This window comes from Podarcis liolepis, assembly GCF_965112155.1.
Source record: "Podarcis liolepis genome assembly, chromosome: 5".
In the NCBI taxonomy this organism is placed as follows: Eukaryota; Metazoa; Chordata; class Lepidosauria; order Squamata; family Lacertidae; genus Podarcis; species Podarcis liolepis.
In genome coordinates this window covers 46,524,937-46,542,044 of record NC_139556.1, presented here as the reverse complement: position 1 = coordinate 46,542,044, position 17,108 = coordinate 46,524,937, and the positions used below count along the sequence as shown (strand labels likewise).

Below are 17,108 nucleotides of genomic sequence, written 5' to 3'. Positions count from 1 at the left end.
TAATTTGGTTACCTTTCCCCTCCCCCCCAAAATTAAAAAATATCCAGCAGGTGGCATCATTGTGCCTCCACTGTTGTGGTCACTGCTGATGTGGGAATGGGGATGTCACCTCTTTTTAGGTTCTTTCTCTGTTGCACCAGTCTTAAAAGGTGAGTGTGCTTGTTAGAACATCTCTGGAAGGCTGATGAAATAGGAAGAAATGTTTCTTAACGCTTCCTGTCAAATACCTTCTGACAATTGTGCCATGGCATAGGAAGAAGGACCTTTTCAAAGGTAAGAAGAGATGGCTCTGTTTCTTCCTCCCTAGGGAACTGCTAGAACAGGAGACTCTCCTACTCTAGCACTGCCCTGGAGAATGAAAATCCTGTTTTCTATGTGGCTCAATCTGCTCCTGAGTCCGTCCGGCTCCATCTGTTCTGTGTGAATGTGCATGTGTGCAGGCTCATCTTGTCTGCTTCCCACCCCTGCAATCTGAATGGGTGTACATATATATACAGTGGTACCTCGGGTTACAGACACTTCAGGTTACAGACTCTGCTAACCCAGAAATAGTACCATGTGGCGGCAGCGGAAGGCCCCATTAGTTAAAGTGGTACCTCAGGTTAAGAACAGTTTCAGGTTAAGAATGGACCTCCAGAACTAATTAAGTTCTTAACCCGAGGTACCACTGTGTGTGTGTGTGTGTGTGTGCAAACTGCATCTCCCCTACCCTGAGTGTATGTGGATTTGTACACACACTGCATGTGTTAAATGTGCTTAGTTTGGTATGTAGTCCTTGGACAGATAGCAAACCCTCAATGTGATCATCAAGCCAAAAAATGTTACCTACCCCTTGGGCCAAACAAACCATGGTTAGCACAGTTTTCTCCAATCCACTGCCCTCCAGATGTTTTAGACTACAAGTCTCATGTGTCCTAGCCATCATGGCCAATGGTGAAGGATGGTGGGAGTGGCAGTCTAAATTAGCACCTGGAAGGCACCTGGTTTGGGAAGGATGGCAGTGTTATGTGAGAACAAGGCTGTGTACTTTATCATACTACAGATTCACTTATATTTGCCTCTATTCTTGGGGCACCCAACCATGCACACAGGTCAACACACTTATTTCTAGTAACATGAGTAAAAGTAAAATTCAACACATTTACTCAGAATGATGTCACTCTCATGAAAGTGTGCATAGAACTGTAGTGTAAAAGCTGCATGCCAATAAAAAAACCAGCCCTGTTGTTGCTTTTCAGTGACTTACTGGTATCAAATCAGAAAACAAACGGAAGAAAAAGCTTATTTGGAAAACAAACAAACAGGGCGGGTTGTTATTTATGTACCAAAACCCATATTCACACACCACTTAATTTACAACAATAATAAGCAACTTCTGCAACTGCATGTACAACTAGGGCTGCACACACATACTTCCTATGGCCTTATCTGAAAAGTGAATCCCCACTGAATTCGGGAATTACCTTTCAAAGTTTTAGCTGGAGGTAATCCTGCCTGAGGACCCTTCCTGGGACATTTCACTGTTCCTAGGATTCACCCGTGATTTGTCTTGAAATCAACCTTTGAAAGTGAAGCAGATCTTCTCTCTCCCTCCCCCCCCCCCCCGCCTTCGGCGTCCTCTGCCTTTCACAGCACTCAGGCAGGCAGGCTGGCATTCAACAGGTGTCCACGAGGCATGCAGGACTGCAATGGTGGCGGCGGTGGACGGAGAGTTTCACCTGTTACATTTATCATTTCCACACAGCTGTTGAAAGCGGGTGGGAGTCCTGGGGAGGGGGGAGGGGAGATGGCCTCTCGGAAACCCCCTTTTGGCGTGAAGTGACTGACGGCAACACCGGCGCGAAGCGGCAGCAGCGCCTCTTGTGCCCGTTTTCGAAACGGAGCAGCAAAGCCCGCGCTTTTGCGCTGAGGGAAACGCCGCCTCTGGAAGGGCTCGCGCTCGTGGGAGGCGTTAGGGCGCCGGCGGGCGGGAATTCCGTCCTTCGCGCTAGGCGAGCGTCCCCCCGACCACCCCCGCCCAGCGAAGGAGCCGCCAACAGAAGCGCCCGGAGAGACGGAGAAAGAGAAATGCCGGCTCCTCGCTGCTCCCTTCTATATACCAGTCACACAAAAGGAGAGCGGGGCGGTAGTGGGAGGACTGTTCAGTGTGACCAACTCGGGGGTAAAATATAAAGGGGGGAGAAGAAGAGGTGCCGGGGAGATACAGCAGAGAAAATATGCCGAAAGGGCGGCTTCCTTGCAGGACAAAAGAAATGCAAAACGTGGACGTTTGACAGAACTTGGGGAGGGCCGCTTTGGCGACAAGGAAGTTATAGATATGTGCGGTGCATGCATGCATGTTACGTATATAAGCATTTCCAACTTACCTTGAGCCCCGGATGGTGGTGCTATTAAGAGGCTGAGCAGCAGCAGGAGCAAGAGCTGGGCAGGGGGCTGAGGAGGAGGAAGGGAGCGTAGCCGCTCTGCATGGCGACGCATGGACATCTTAGCCTAGACTGAGAGAGAAACTTTCATCAGCTGGGGCTGGAGAACAGCCCCATTAATATACAGTTACAGAGCGAGAGAGCGAGCACGGAAACTCAGGATGTGAGAGATTTCCTGCATACAGCTGACTCCCAAACCCCTCCTGCTCCTGCATAGGCTGATGATGAGCTGGGCTTTGCTTTCATATTTCCCCCCCTCTCTTAATTTAAACTGTTGATGGAGAGGGGGTTCCCCCCCCCCCCGCAAGATCAAATATGTTGACCGTTGCAATAACTGAACAAATTGCCCGGGTTGGCTAACAGGAGGCACTGAAAATCGTTAGTGGAAGAAGGCAGGCCCTGTGAAAAAGTGCCCCTTGCCAACACTCACAGTTCTCATTACAATGGAACAAATTATTGTCTTCTTTGCCTTCGTCCTGCTGCTCCCGCGCAGGGTCCTAGCGCCCTCCGAAACGTGCAGGCAGAAACCGTTCCTTTGCAGAGCAAGTGACCTGCCAATTTTCAGTTCGTGTTGGAAGGAGACTCCCTCATTTGGGATTAATTTTAAGGCTGGCTGTAAAATTCTTCTTCCCCTCCAGCGATGATGAATGATCTTGTTTTGTCTCAAACGTCTCTTCTCTCAGATTGTTGTGTGTGTGACTCAAATGGCTTCAGAAAAAAGTGATGAGTTCTTCCCGTCCCCTCAAAAATAAAAGGATTCCTTGCTGATATTATAATTGTGCTTAATTCCAATGCCTGGTTGGATTGTATTTTATGTCATTTTAAAGTGTGAGGAATAGAATACTTCTTCAGCATGCTTCCCTCAGGATTTTTGTTTTTAAATCTTCCTTCATTCACATTGTCACAGCTGTCAGACAAATGAAAAGATATTACTTTGTGTCTGACATGCGGTCACCCATCACAGGAACATATGTAAATAGATGATGTTTGCAGTCTTTTTCCTTTATGACAGACTTGCAGCAGGCAGGGAAAGGGGCCAGATCATTCTTCCAGAATTTGGAACACTAAAGTATTAGTTTCTGCAAGTGGATAAAAGCCAGTTTTTGTGTATGTGTTGAAATTCATGCATCCACCTTTGTAATGCTGGTAAAAATCCATCTTTTTGGAATAGGTGAGGAGGACAAAAGGGTCTATGCACGTGATAATTCATCTACTGCACATACTTGTTTTATTCTGAAATGTAGTTGTCAAGTTTGGTTTGTACCCTCAAGGTGGAATTAAGGTGGTTAGGGGCTTTGGTGCAGTTCCCAAAATGGAGTCCCCCCCCCCACTCCCTGCCAAGGATGACATGAAATAGCTTGACTTGAAGTGATGCATGCTCTGGTGACCTCCAGTCAACCATTGTAATGCACTACGTATGGGGCTGGTCTTGAAGGTGGTCCAGAAGCTGCAGTTGGTGCAGAATGCACCAGCCAGGGTGCTGGAAGACATTATTGCCTGAGTAGCTTCTTTAGGATCTGTGCTGGTTGCCATTACGCTTCTGAGTCCAACTGAAGGTGCTTATTTTGACATATAAAGCCCTAAGTGACTTGGGCCCAGAATATCTGAAGCAACACCTCCTCCCATATAGACTACCCTGGGTGCTGAAATTTGTAGGGCAGGCCTTGTTGGCAGTTCCACTGCCATGTGAAGTTCATGAGGGGTGAGAAGGCCTTTTCCGTGGTAGCCCCCAGGCTGTGGAATGCCCTCTGACGTGCAACTGGCCTTGTCACCATGAATTCTCACATTAGGTCAGGCTGTACCTTTTTGCATGGGCCCATGGAAGAAGTATTTCCTGTTGAATTTAATGGGGCTTATTCCCAAGTAAAGTGGTTAGATTTGCTGCCTAAATCCCAATGATTTCAAAAGGAAGGGGTGAGATTCTGGTTAATCACTTCCAGAGAACACAATGGAATTTTAAAGACACTTAATATGGAATGAATTGTTCTCTTCGTTTTTCCATCTCATAGCAGGGGGAAATTGTCTATGAAAGGATCTCATTCCTACATTTCTATCCATAAAGTATCCAGGGTAGCTAACATCAGAAATTAAAACAAAACAATGAAACAAATAACAATCAATAATTGTTAAAAGGGGGAGATAAAACAACCAAGCAACTAGAATCATAACAAAAACAAAATTCAATCAGCAGTACATATATCAAAGGGTTACCTAAGGATTACAATTTCCAATTACAAGGGAAAAATAGGATGTGAAGGAGTGGCAGATACATTTCCCGGGATAGCAGACAAAATTCCACATTGTGGGGGCTGCAATATAAAAGGCCTTAGTAAGTATCCAGGAGGGGAGGGGATTGATGAATGTGTGTGTCATGAGGTCAACAAAATCCTCCCCCTGCTCTATCCAGGGATGTTCTACGAGGAAGAAAAGGGAAACATACATATTTTCCATTTCCCACCCTCTCTAGAACATGCACTCTTCCAACTCAGTGGATTTAACATCCTGATTAAATTAAAACAGTTTTCTAGTATGGATATAATGGAAATTTATGGCTTTTCAAACTATTCTTGTGTGCAAACAAAGGTAAAGGTGGAGGAGTATTGCATGGGCCTGATGCTCATTCTTGGCCTCAGCAGCCGTGGTTTACTGAAGTGTGATTGCTACCTCCAAACCTGACCACAGTATTAATATTGACATTTCGGCCTAGAAAAATCCTGAGTGTTCTTTGCAGGGGTTCCTGCTCATAGTATGTGGAAAGTGAGTTTTCAGTCTGATCCTAAGCATGTTTATAAAGAAGTAGCACCCCAGTCTCAACACCCATTGAACTCAATGGGGCTGCCTGCTCAGTATACACAAATAGGGTTACCCTGTAAATGGTTAAAATGGCTAAGCTATATCTGAAACTGGGTGATTTGTTTTTTAAAATGACAGCAGATTTCGGGATTCAGAGGGGAATTCTGCCAAACTGTTGTTTCTTATTAAAATGATAAAGCACTGTAAAATTATATTCAGATATAAATAAAAGTGACAGAACAATCCTGAAGTTATTTATGCATTTATGAAATATATATATATGCTGCAGTTTTAATCTTTTGGCAACAGCCTGTCTCAAAATGAGACCACATTCTAAAAGGATAAAAGAATTTTATGAAGCAGTATTTACAAGATGCCACCAAGCAAGCATAATTTCGATTTAGAAAGAACTGGGACATCAAGTGCATGTGTGTGTGTGTGTGTAAAGTTTATACATTCCACTGCTTTATAGTTGCTGTGCAACTTGATGGTTTGGGAGCAACATTTTAAGTAGCAGCTATTTTTGCTGGCCTGTTCCTCTTGGGATCTTTGCCTAGCCTACATCAATCACACCTGAATTCTTCCAACTGAATTTCTCCAGTCAATGCATAGTCTTACTCAAGCGGATTAACCTGAAAAGGTAACATGAGCTTGGGTTGCAATGAATCTTGAAAGAATGCATTTCAGTTCTATCTACTATTTTCTGTGCACGTAAATGGCAAATGCTTTGGAAGCTCCAATATCTTCTTTCGGAACGATTTAGGTTGTGTTTTCCTTGAAGTTCCATTATATGTAAAAACACACACCCAAAAACCAAAAAACCAGCTTGCACTCCATTCTCTTGAAATGGAAACACCTTTTGTTTTCAGTGTTCTTAAATACTTAGCTTTGGAGCATACAGAACAACAACCCCTCTTCCTGCATGCCTTCTCCAAAGTGACTCTTAAGTGTCAATCCTCAATGGCCGACTCATCTCCTTTCACTCTGATTGGCTCCAGCAAGCAAAACGGCTGAGAAGCTCCTTTTTCCTGCTGTTTGGGTAGCTGTAGGGTGCTGGAGACAGGGACCCTGCAACCTCAGACCTCTGGAAATGGCAACACAGGCAGGACCATCAAACGCTCAAAACGGAGTTCAGAAACTTCTCAACAACAACAAAAGTCGTAGGCATCAAGGCTGCATGAAAGACATGCCTCAAGAAAATTCTCTTTAACCTGGTGCCTTCCACAGCTGTGCTGGCTGGGGCTGATGGGAGTTGTAAGCCAAAATGTATGGAGAGCAGTAGATTGGGAAAGTTGCTTTGACTGAAGCACCATCCCCTCTTCTCCGTGATAACTGGGAGGTTCGTTTTGATAACTCATTGGTAAGGAAAATGTACCCTGTATTTGCTCAAAGGTGCTAATATCTGTGGTTCATAAATAGGACTACACAGTTATATATGTTTACTTCACAATAAGTCCCACCCCAAGGACTTCAAAGGAATTGCAGCCCGTATCGAATAACGTAGGAAGGTTTCTCATTGGGCTCTCAGTCAATCCACTTACATAGAAATTTATCTTGTGCACACACTTTGTTAAGGAAACTTTGGGATAGTACAGTTTCCCCACAAGAGATCTAAGCAGATGTTTACTTGGCAATTTCTGCACTAAGGTTTGAAGGTTGCACTGATTCTGAAGGCTCAGCAGCAGATTGAATTGTGACATTTTGGAGCCATGCCCTCTAACCTGTTCTTTCATTCTGCTGGTGCATCTGTTGTTCTTCAGAGGATCCACCACTGACTGCCAGACTTCAGAGCACCAAACTGCAGCTCTTTCAGGCAGAACTATCTGCTATATTACATTCAGAGGTAAGAAGTCAAAATCACAGTTTCCCCCATCTCAGCCTATTTTTTCCTAGGAAAGCAGAGAATTGTTTATGGTTTAGTATCTTTGTACACATTCATACATTTATCTTCATACATCCTTTTCAGACTCGAAATTGCCTTGGTTTATGTCCTCCCATAAGGTCCCATTATTTCCCCCATGTTGCTATTTTCTTATCAAGATGACGTTGCCAGTTACCATGTGCTTATCGCATCTTGCAATTCCAGCTGCTTTTCTAAAATTGTGAGTCACGGGGGACGGAGGGGGTATGGCGGAGAGACACAACACGGAAAGAATCTTGGCTTCCTTTCCTTTTAGACTCCATAGCAGAAAGCAAAGTTTGAAAACACTACCTACAGCTACTCTTAAAAAAAGAAAGTGATACAGGAAATACAGTCATAGGTCATCTTCACAACAATTGCTACTTACAAAAATCTGATTTGTTTTGAGGCGGGGAGAGACATGCAATTTTAGTATAAAGTATTCAGAATGCAAGCTCCAGCTAAGAAGCAATTACAGTGAAATCTGATACAATGTTGGATTTAGATCAGGGTTAAGTTTGCTTCCCTATGCACCTTAACTGGCCATTTTCCAATTAAACCAAAGATAGGGAACCTGAGACCCTCCCGTAGTTGCTGGACTCCCATCATTCTGGACCATTAGCCATTCTGGCTGGGGTTGGCAGGAGATGAGAATGTAACAGCTTCAGCATCCCTGTGCTAAACCTGCCTTAAACCTTCCTCACCGTTGTTGGAGGAATGTAGATTAAGGCAGGGATATACTGCAAGCGGCCTTATTTAAAAGAAGCTCTTATTTGTTCCATGTGAGCCGAGGGAACTCCCATTTGCTCCTGTTCATGCCCATGGTATATACTGTATTCTGTCAATGGTAAACTATATCATGATAGCCATAGTCTGTACCAACATGACTTTCAGAATATCTCCTCCCACCACCAAGTACCTTGTGCCTTGGGACACAATCTGCAGCAGAAATATGCAAAGATATGCACAATCTGCAGCAGAAATATGCAGAGAATATGAGCTTTGTTTATAGCTTTGGAAGGCTGTGCTTAATAGAATTCATCACCCCTAATTAAATTTGCATGTATTTTGATTTATGCTATTATATAATTAAATTTAAGCCATCAACATTTTTTTTTATGAAGTTGTAAACACAAACATTTTAAAACACACACTGTGGGTAACAATGCAATTTACCTACATGTGTAGCAATTCTTGCAGTTAAATAGGCATTCATTACTAATTCCTTTGGGATTCAGAATAAAATTAGACGTCAATTAAATATTATACATAGGTATAGTATTTAAGACATTTTCCTGTTTCTCTAGAAATTAACAGTAGAAATTCCCAGGCACAGAGGGAAGGGATGAGGTGATAACTGGTGAACAAACCAACACAACAACAACATTCTGGGATTGAAAATGGTTTCCAACGATGAAAATGATTACAGATGCAGGTAGGCTTTGGATTAGGCATTAGGTGTGCTTCCTGATTAATACTCCTGCGTTGGTTGGAGATTTCCAGGGTCATGCCTGGGTTAAGGGCCGCCTCATGTCAGGCATGGAGTATCCTCTCCTCCCCCAGTAGCCTCAAATACAAGAAGAATAAACAGTTCGTATTTTATGGCTTTTATTCAGCCATCTGGTTGCAAGACAAAAGATCCATGTCTTCACACATAGGAGACATTGGCTGCTCTGAGTCCCTCCTCTTCCATCTCCCACAACATCCTGGAAGGCTACAGGAAGTCACAGGAGTCACATCCCTCTGCATTCTCTTTTCTTGAATGCAGAGGGACCTGTGAGCCTTTGGACTAGGAGGGTCTCCCATACACTCCAGGGAGGTCTCTGCTGTCTGCTCTCTAACTTCCCCTTCCTCATCCTCTACTATCTCATAGCTAGGGATTTCCTCATTCAGCTATACATCAGCCCTGTCTCCCTCTCCTCCTGAAACTGCTGGAGAAACTTCCCACTCCCCCTCCTCTTCTGAAAGGAGCCAATCAGATGGAGGGCTCGTTTCCCATTCCTCCTATTCAGTCCAGTCCCTGACACCTCAAGATGTGGGTCAGCTAAGCTGGCCCCCCCAGGCCACTATTTGGAAATTCTATGGCCCATCTGCTCTCCTCTAGGCTTTAGGAAAGAACTTCCAGCCAAACCCCTTTACTGGGGTATCCTGAGATAATGCACCCATTGGAGGGAAAGGGAGTGAGGCACTTCATCTACTTCCAGAAAACAGACTACAGGATTCAACACACCCATTTCATTTAACTAAAGAGGCAGGGACAGAAAGATCAACTAGGAGATATATAGAGAAAACTACATCTTCTCATTTTATAATGTATTTCTTAAAATGCACTGTGTATTTTACCAAAATAACCACATATGATGCTAGCAATTATACATGGCAAGAGTTCATTAGATAGTTTGCCATTCTGTATTGGAGTGTCTAGAATAGGGGTGAGGAACCTGTGGCCTTCAAGATGTTGGTAGGAAATGTCAGACATATTCCAGTTCTATGTAAAAACAAGCCCAGATTCAGACAGATGTAGAACAGTGTCATTAGCAAATTAGCATTTGTTTATTTTTGGTTGTTATTAGGGAAATGGAACCATTTTCCTTAGTCATTTATTCCACTTCCCTACTTCTTAACCTTAGACCAGTTCTATTTAGAACTGTTTATGTTGTCGTTTGTACAAATAACACATCTGCACATTTTTTTCTTCATGTCATTTTGCATCTGGTAGGCAGATGATACTCCTCGTTATCTGACTCTGTAGGTCATTGAAAATGGATATTGAGCAATTCTGCCTCCTACAGCTTTGGTAAAACGCCAAACCCAGTTAGGGAAAGGGAAATGCTTCGATTTGTTATCCATGCTTAGAAAGAAAGAAAGAAAGAAAGAAAGAAAGAAAGAAAGAAAGAAAGAAAGAAAGAAAGAAAGAAAGAAATTCCAAAACCAAGTGGCTTGCTAAATGGTATTGATTTTACAAGGAACATCGTAATCTCTAAACAGATGCACTACATGCTACAAGGCAGTTTGTTTCCCGCCCCCCACCCCCACCCCCAGAAACTAATCTTTAAAACTTATGGGAAGGAGATACATTTTATTTTTTACTAAATTCACATCCTTCCCTTCCGTCTAAAGGGCAGCACACAATAAGTGATAAAACAATAAAAACCATGTCAACATAGGCATCCTTTAATCATTTAAGGAAAATAATCTTATGGAACTAGCTGCAGAATCTCCAAGATTTCTCTACAACTTTGCAGATAGGAAACAAAATAGAACCCTTGGATGGAATCTCAGGGCCCCTTAGGATATAGCTCTTGCTGGGATATAAAATGCATGCATACAGTACTGAGATAAAAACAATGTCGCAAGTAGTGGCGCTTGGAGTCATCAAGCCCTGTGAGGAGAAAAGGTGGTACCCCTGCTTGTCCCTGCAAATGTATGGCCTGATGCATCTTTGAAGACTGCAGGATGGCAGCAGTCTACTCCTGTGAGTTTAGCAGCCTGATATGCAAACAGGCAATGTAGGTTGCAATCCTATTTTCTAATAAGAAATAAATCCTCTTGGTCACAGTAGGATTTGCTGCTAAGCACACGTGCAGAAGCTCAGTCTACAAGTTTCCCCCACAGAGCCATGCCATGAATTGCTTCATATATTTAATTCCTGCATGTCAGGCTGTGTTAAAAGACACTAGGAAAAAATGGGGGGAAGTGGCTCCGCCTACCGTTGGCTCCATCTGTCAGGATCCCTGGCTCCGCCTACCATTTGCCATCCTACCTTCTCTCCCACCAAGCCCAAGCTGCTACTCGTGATGGCCACCAAATTAAACAGCTTTGAAAATGGATTAGACAGATTTGTGGAAGATAAGGTTATCAATGACTAGTAGGAATGATGGTTTTATCTAAGCTCCAGGAGAAACAACATGCTTCTGAATACCAGTTGTTGAGGAAGGTGAGCAGCAAAATGCCATTTCACTTAGGTCCTTGTGGGCTTTCCTTGGGAATCAGGTTGACAACTTTGGGAACAGAACACAGATGCGACTTTTAGTGTGATCTACCAGAGCTCTCCCTATTTTATATATATAAACCCTTTGCCAATTGCTTCAGCTACATCAGGTCTATTGACCTTAGCCAAACCACACTCTTAAGTGGGAATGGTTTTCTTTCTTTATTGTCTGTCTTTGTGGACCTCAGAATAATATTAATATGCGAACTCAGTAGCAAGATTAATGGAATTTAACATTTTACAATAATATTTTTGTGAATAGCTTTCCCTTACTCTGAAGCTCCAACAAAAACAACATGCAATTGAATGTCCCTTAGTCTCTGTTTCAAAGTTTTGCTGAAACAATGATTAGCCACAAAGAATCTAAAAAATGCACAGGTGTTCAAAGCTTTTATGAAGAACCAGCTTTCCCCATCCACATTACAGTAAGCAATGGAATAAGTGTCAGACTCATAATAAGAGACACTCTCCCCCCCCCCCCAAAGGACATATTAGGTATTCTACAGAATGTTCTCCTCCCACACAACAAACAGGTATTCATACCCTATCTATTGTTTCCACTAACCTTGCCATAGATAAGATAACAATATTCCAAACTTATTATGAGATAGGCTTTTCATGTGAAATTGTCATGTATTTTGTCCTTACACTTGGGAAATTACTTTTGGGGGTAAACATAAAGGGACCTAAATGAAGCAAAGAAGATTAATAAACTTTAAATGTCAAAAAGCATTTATGAATGAATTCAAAGCAGTTCTCAAAATGCTATCCCATTTCAAATGTCAGTACAATGAATAAGGCTTCATCCTCCAGAATAGGTTGAGGTCAATGGTTGGCAAGGGTAGTTTAAAAAAAATCTTCCATAGAGAAGGAGGAGAATATGAGTACTGTCCATGAAATAAAAGCCAGCCAAGATGGTAGCTTCTGCAGCTACAAGAAAAGCTTATTGACATTACCTTGGTCCTCCTCCAACTGGTCCCCGGTGTACTGGTTTACAAAGATATTGTGTGATTTTCAGGAAGAAAATCGAATTGCATAGGAATGCTGGGTTTATTTCATAGTTAGTTTTTATAAGGGGCACTGCTAATTGCATGCACATATTACTTCCTTGTCAAACTATGTACTCCTAATTACTGTGTAATATATGGCAGCAGTTAAAGCCAAGATACTGAATTCAGATCAAAATGTGGTCAAGCATACATTTTATAACTTTTTTGGGGATCTGCCACTGACAGAGTTCAGCTTCCCCGAAGGCACAGTCTTGGGATTTTTGTAGACCCTTCACTGCACATTGCAACTGTGCCAAATACACTTTCACCAAATTCATCTTGTAAGAAACTGTCACCTTCTGAACCAGGAAGTTTTCATGATCTGTTCTTTAGTATGAATACACAATGAGACATGGCAACAGAATGGAAGTCAAACTTCCAACACTCCTACATTGCTTCATGCAAATATTCTGTGTATGATTTTAACACTGTATATTTTGTGTTTGTCTGTCTACTCCTTTTTGAAAAAAGATGGGATTGCATGGATGGTGTGTGCTTCCCTTCAAAACTATGCACATTGGTACAGCATGGAATCTATACCATAAGGCCTTTAATTCCTGCTTGTTCAGCCTTAAATTTACAGTGATGCACTCTACACAGGAAAGATTGAAAGTGGTTCACCGAATGAAAGGGGAGAACACCAGAAACACCTGGTGTTCCAGGGTCTGCAGGGGCTTTTTGAAACCCTGAGGCAGAAATTAATTAGAAACCATTACTCTATGGTATAAAACCCTTAAGGCATGTAAGTCAAGGCTGCCTCCTTCCATTGTGACCTATCATACTTCAGTGCGTGTCAGTAACTCACCTACCCTGCATTTTTCAAATGCTGAGGAGCTGTCCATGGACTCTGCAAGAAGTGAAGCTTTCCAAAATATGGTCTGCAGAACAGATTGTTGTTGTTAAAAGCACAGCAGTGGAGGGTTATTATTTTTTAAGTTAAAATATTCATTTCAGTTTTATATATAAAAAATTTACGTTGCTCTGCTTTAACAAAACCCAAAACCCAGAGCCCTTCAGAACTATGTAGACAGCCTCAAACTTAGAAGTTTGAAGCTTCTAAGAAAAGGCAGGTGATGCTACAAAGTTTTAAAAAAATGTATAGGCAAGAGTATACCCCACTCAGCTACCTCTTAATTATTTTAGGGTATGAAGAGAAACAAAGACAATCTACCACTCTCCAACATCATAATAAAAGTTAATCCTTTTTACTTTCATTCACAAAAGGTTCCTGGTCCTATTTGGAAGACTTAATCTACTCTGGAGGGGTTCTGTGCCTGCAAATTTCATCCACTTTGGCAAAAAGCATGTTATAGCTATTTTTAGATTTCCCCATTATAGTAAATGGGGAACCACAACAGTTCATTTTATACAGGTGAGCTGAGAACCTCATCAACGCTATTTTCTAGAAAAAGAGGTGCCGGAACTCACCACGAACGCCTCCCTTGTTCTCTTATAATGGCAATGGAGCCCACCTGAGAGGTGCCGGAACTGAGTTCCTGTGAGTTCCAGTTGGGGGGAAAAGGCATGGGAATCGTTCAGAGGAGAGAACATGGAGAAAGGGATCAGAATATTTAAAAACACACAGATACAACCTAAAGCAGGCATAGGCAAACTCCGGCCCTCCAGAAGTTTGGGATTACAATTCCCATCATCCTTAGCTAACAGGAACAGTGGTCAGGGATGATGGGAATTGTAGTCCCAAACATCTGGGGACCGGAGTTTGCCTATGCCTGAGCTAAAGATTGGAGCCCATAAACAACAAATGAACAAATGTGATATTTAACCGGATGGGGGACCACCACCACCACCAAATTCCCTGTTTCCTCAAATGCCCACCTAGTTAGCTGTTACTGAACTCTCATGAATGTACAGATCAAGGAAGGGCCAGGTGTGGATTATTCACAGCCAGTTTCATCTGCTGTGAAAGAAGCAGCGTGTAGCATTTTCCAGATAGTACCCATCACATTATTAAAGTGAAATTGGAATTGGTACACCGAAGCAAGCATGGAAACACAATCCATGGCAGTATTCTCCCACAGCCATAAGGGTATGAATTGCATGATGCTTTGTAATCATAGCTTTGAAAATTAACACTACCCAATAAAACTGACTGAATCTGGACAATTTTTCTTACTTACGCTTTATTCCTTCTTTGTACAAAGCTTAATTTGCTTTATTTCTGAATGCACAAATGACAATTTTATATATTTTTGGAGGAAACAATACAGATATTTAAAAATGTGGACTCTTTCCAGAAGCATTTTTCTTGGTCAGAACCACTGACCGGGTTTGTGCCATTTTAAAAATACATGAAACCAAGGGAAGCCAGGCAAAATTATATGGTTTAGCAAAGAGCATGTTTCAAAAGAAGAATTAATAGTTAGGTCCCAAAGACTGGTTTTTAACAGGTAACCCCCTTATTTGGCTTCACTATATAAACAAGAATGTGGTTGATTAAAATATCAGTCTTGATACTATGTTAAGCATTCATTTAACGCTGTAGTTCAGGTGGTTAGGCAGCAATGCTATTTTAGCTAAATAGCACAGCAAAAAATATTCACTTTCCCTTACATTCAAAAGAGCTAGTTTTAGACTTGAAAACAATCACTAAGTGGAGTACATGGGAATCATGTATTTGCAGTGGCTATATATGATTCTCATCTATAAATAAAAAGCTGGCTTTATAATTTAAAAGTACAAATTAAATGCTGCATTGCCGCAACAACAAGTGCATACAACCATTGTTAAAGCTGTATTTCCATGCGTCATGACCACCAGAATATAATCCAGCCCCCCCCCCCCGCCAGAATTACTTTGAATATTCCTTTTTTTAAAAAAAAATTCTAATCAAGAATTGTTTGTTTGTAGTCTTTGTTTGTAGATTTAAAATGAATAAAGTCTCCAAGTCGTGAAGATCGCATCAAGTTTTTATGGCTTTATAATCATCGAAGGCATTCAAGGTCCAAGAAGGAATGACGTGTCCAGGAATCTTTAGTCACTCGGTATTTCTTTGAAGAAGCTGATCCAGCAATTGCTACAATAAAACAAAAATAAAAGCAGCCTTTAAGTTACAACGCCATGCCTTCCATCTCCTACTCCTCAACTTGGAAGTGATGTCATCAGTGACTGTTAAGAGAACAACAGAACTGAGCCAGTCTCATCTGGGAAGACACAGAGGCACGACTTGCTTTCTGTGCTGCGTCCAAAGCCTTGGCCTTTGAACCCCACTCTAGAAACATCAGGTGGGAGCAATATCTGTTTCAGTATTAACGCTGTGAGGCCTTTCATACTATGCTTAACCTGCATATATGTTTCAGTTACAGATAGGTAGCCGTGTTGGTCTGCCATAGTCAAAATAAAAAAAAATCCTTCCTGTAGCACCTTAAAGACCAACTAAGTTAGTTCTTGGTATAAGCTTTCGTGTGCATGCACACTTCTTCAGATACACTGAAACAGAAGTTGCCAGATCCTTCTATATAGTGAGAAGGTGGGGAGGGGTACTACTCAGAAGGGTGGTGGGAATTGGAGATTGGCAGATAGCTGAGATGAGCCTGTTGACGACTCTTCTGTTTCAGTGTATCTGAAGAAGTGTGCATGCACACGAAAGCTTATACCAAGAACTAACTTAGTTGGTCTTTAAGGTGCTACAGGAAGGAATTTTTTTTATTCTGCATATATGTGTAAATAAAGCCATATATCCCAAAGACACCACTTTCTCTGGTGACCTTCATTCCAAGGAAACCGAATTTTGATGTATGTGTTGGCATCCCTGAAGTTTCTCATAAACTGGGGTGAGCAAAACAGTACTGTTTTCCAACACATGGAAAAAAAATCTGGGGTGCACCAATAGATACCGTATTGACCCCAATATAAGCCGAACCCAAATATAAGCTGCACCTTTAAAATTCGGGGGAGGGGGGAGAAAAAAAGACAATTCCCGAATATTAGCCGTTCCCTTAAAATTCCTCAGGCACTCATACCCGTTCTGTTTTACCATATGTCTGTTTCAGCAGCGTTGTCGTAAAAGCCAGTTTTTGTAAGGTTGTGAATTTAAGCTGCACTTTAACTTTTCACAGTTGGAATTTGGTGGAAAAGTGAGGCTTATATTCAGTCCAGTACAGTACATCTATCCGCACAAATGCATTACACACACACACACACACACACACACACACACACACACACACATAGATACATCGCCAGGCAAAGCAGCACTACTGCTATCACAACGCTTTGAAAACTTGCAACAGGATTTTAAAATATGGGAATAGGGAATACTGGGTTTCCTACTGCAGAGGTGGCTAACCTGTGACCCTTCTGATGTTACTAGACTCCTACCATCTATGACTATTGGCTGTGCTTCTGGGGGCTGTTTGAAGTTGAAGTCCAACAACAAATGGAGGGTCACAGACTAGCCACCCTTGCTCTACAGGGTGGTACTGAAGGTGTACAACAGGTATGCGATTTTGGGATGACAGAATGGAGAAAGAAACTCTGCATCAATGAGTATTGTGTTCACTTCACTGGAGAATCATTACCTTTTTGAACACTTCAACACGCAGTCTGTTGCTCTGTATGATTACCCGTTTCTGTTTCTCTTCTTGTTTCTTCTTCACTTCAGGCAGATTATTATAAATCCTGGAACATATTAAAAATATGCTAAGTGTCAAAAACTTGTTTTCTGAGCCTTTGAAAGAAAGGAAAGAAAGGTGTATGGGAAGAAGGCAGGGGCAGGGTAACATGTGCCCCTTCAGCTGATGTTTCGCTCCATCTTCCATTAACATGATCAATAGCCAAGGATAGTTCAACAACATCTGGAGATCCACAGATTCCCCATCCGAGCTCTAAAGTGTGCAGGCTTTTAAGTACATCATTATTGTGGGCCTAGTCACAGCGCCCCAGTGTGAAGGCAATAGGTATGGAGTAAAGGAACAATTTGGACAGGATCATGA

The 17,108-nt window shown here is 42.1% G+C and overlaps 2 protein-coding genes across 7 annotated transcripts in view; both read right to left on the bottom strand.

Moving 5' to 3' along the window:
• Nucleotides 1-5,337, bottom strand: part of ADAM12 (ADAM metallopeptidase domain 12) — a 201,723-nt gene extending 196,386 nt beyond the window's left edge. The window contains exons 1-2 of one of the 4 annotated variants that reach the window (XM_083506121.1): nt 2,854-5,337; nt 2,367-2,495 (exon numbers count right to left, since the gene is read on the bottom strand). In XM_083506121.1, coding sequence (XP_083362247.1) covers nt 2,367-2,484 — 118 coding nt within the window. In that variant the 5' untranslated portion in view covers nt 2,485-2,495; nt 2,854-5,337. Of the gene's footprint in view, nt 1-1,718; nt 2,090-2,366 lie in introns of those variants that run through there. The other 3 variants (XM_083506122.1, XM_083506123.1, XM_083506124.1) reach the window with 3 other exon arrangements.
• A 9,728-nt stretch (nt 5,338-15,065) lies between these two features.
• LOC310708167 ((E2-independent) E3 ubiquitin-conjugating enzyme FATS) overlaps nt 15,066-17,108 on the bottom strand; it is a 132,498-nt gene continuing 130,455 nt past the window's right edge. For all 3 annotated transcript variants that reach the window (XM_083506135.1, XM_083506136.1, XM_083506137.1), the window contains 2 exons: nt 16,695-16,794; nt 15,066-15,190 (listed from right to left, as the gene is read on the bottom strand). In XM_083506135.1, coding sequence (XP_083362261.1) covers nt 15,152-15,190; nt 16,695-16,794 — 139 coding nt within the window. In that variant the 3' untranslated portion in view covers nt 15,066-15,151. The remainder of the gene's footprint in view (nt 15,191-16,694; nt 16,795-17,108) is intronic.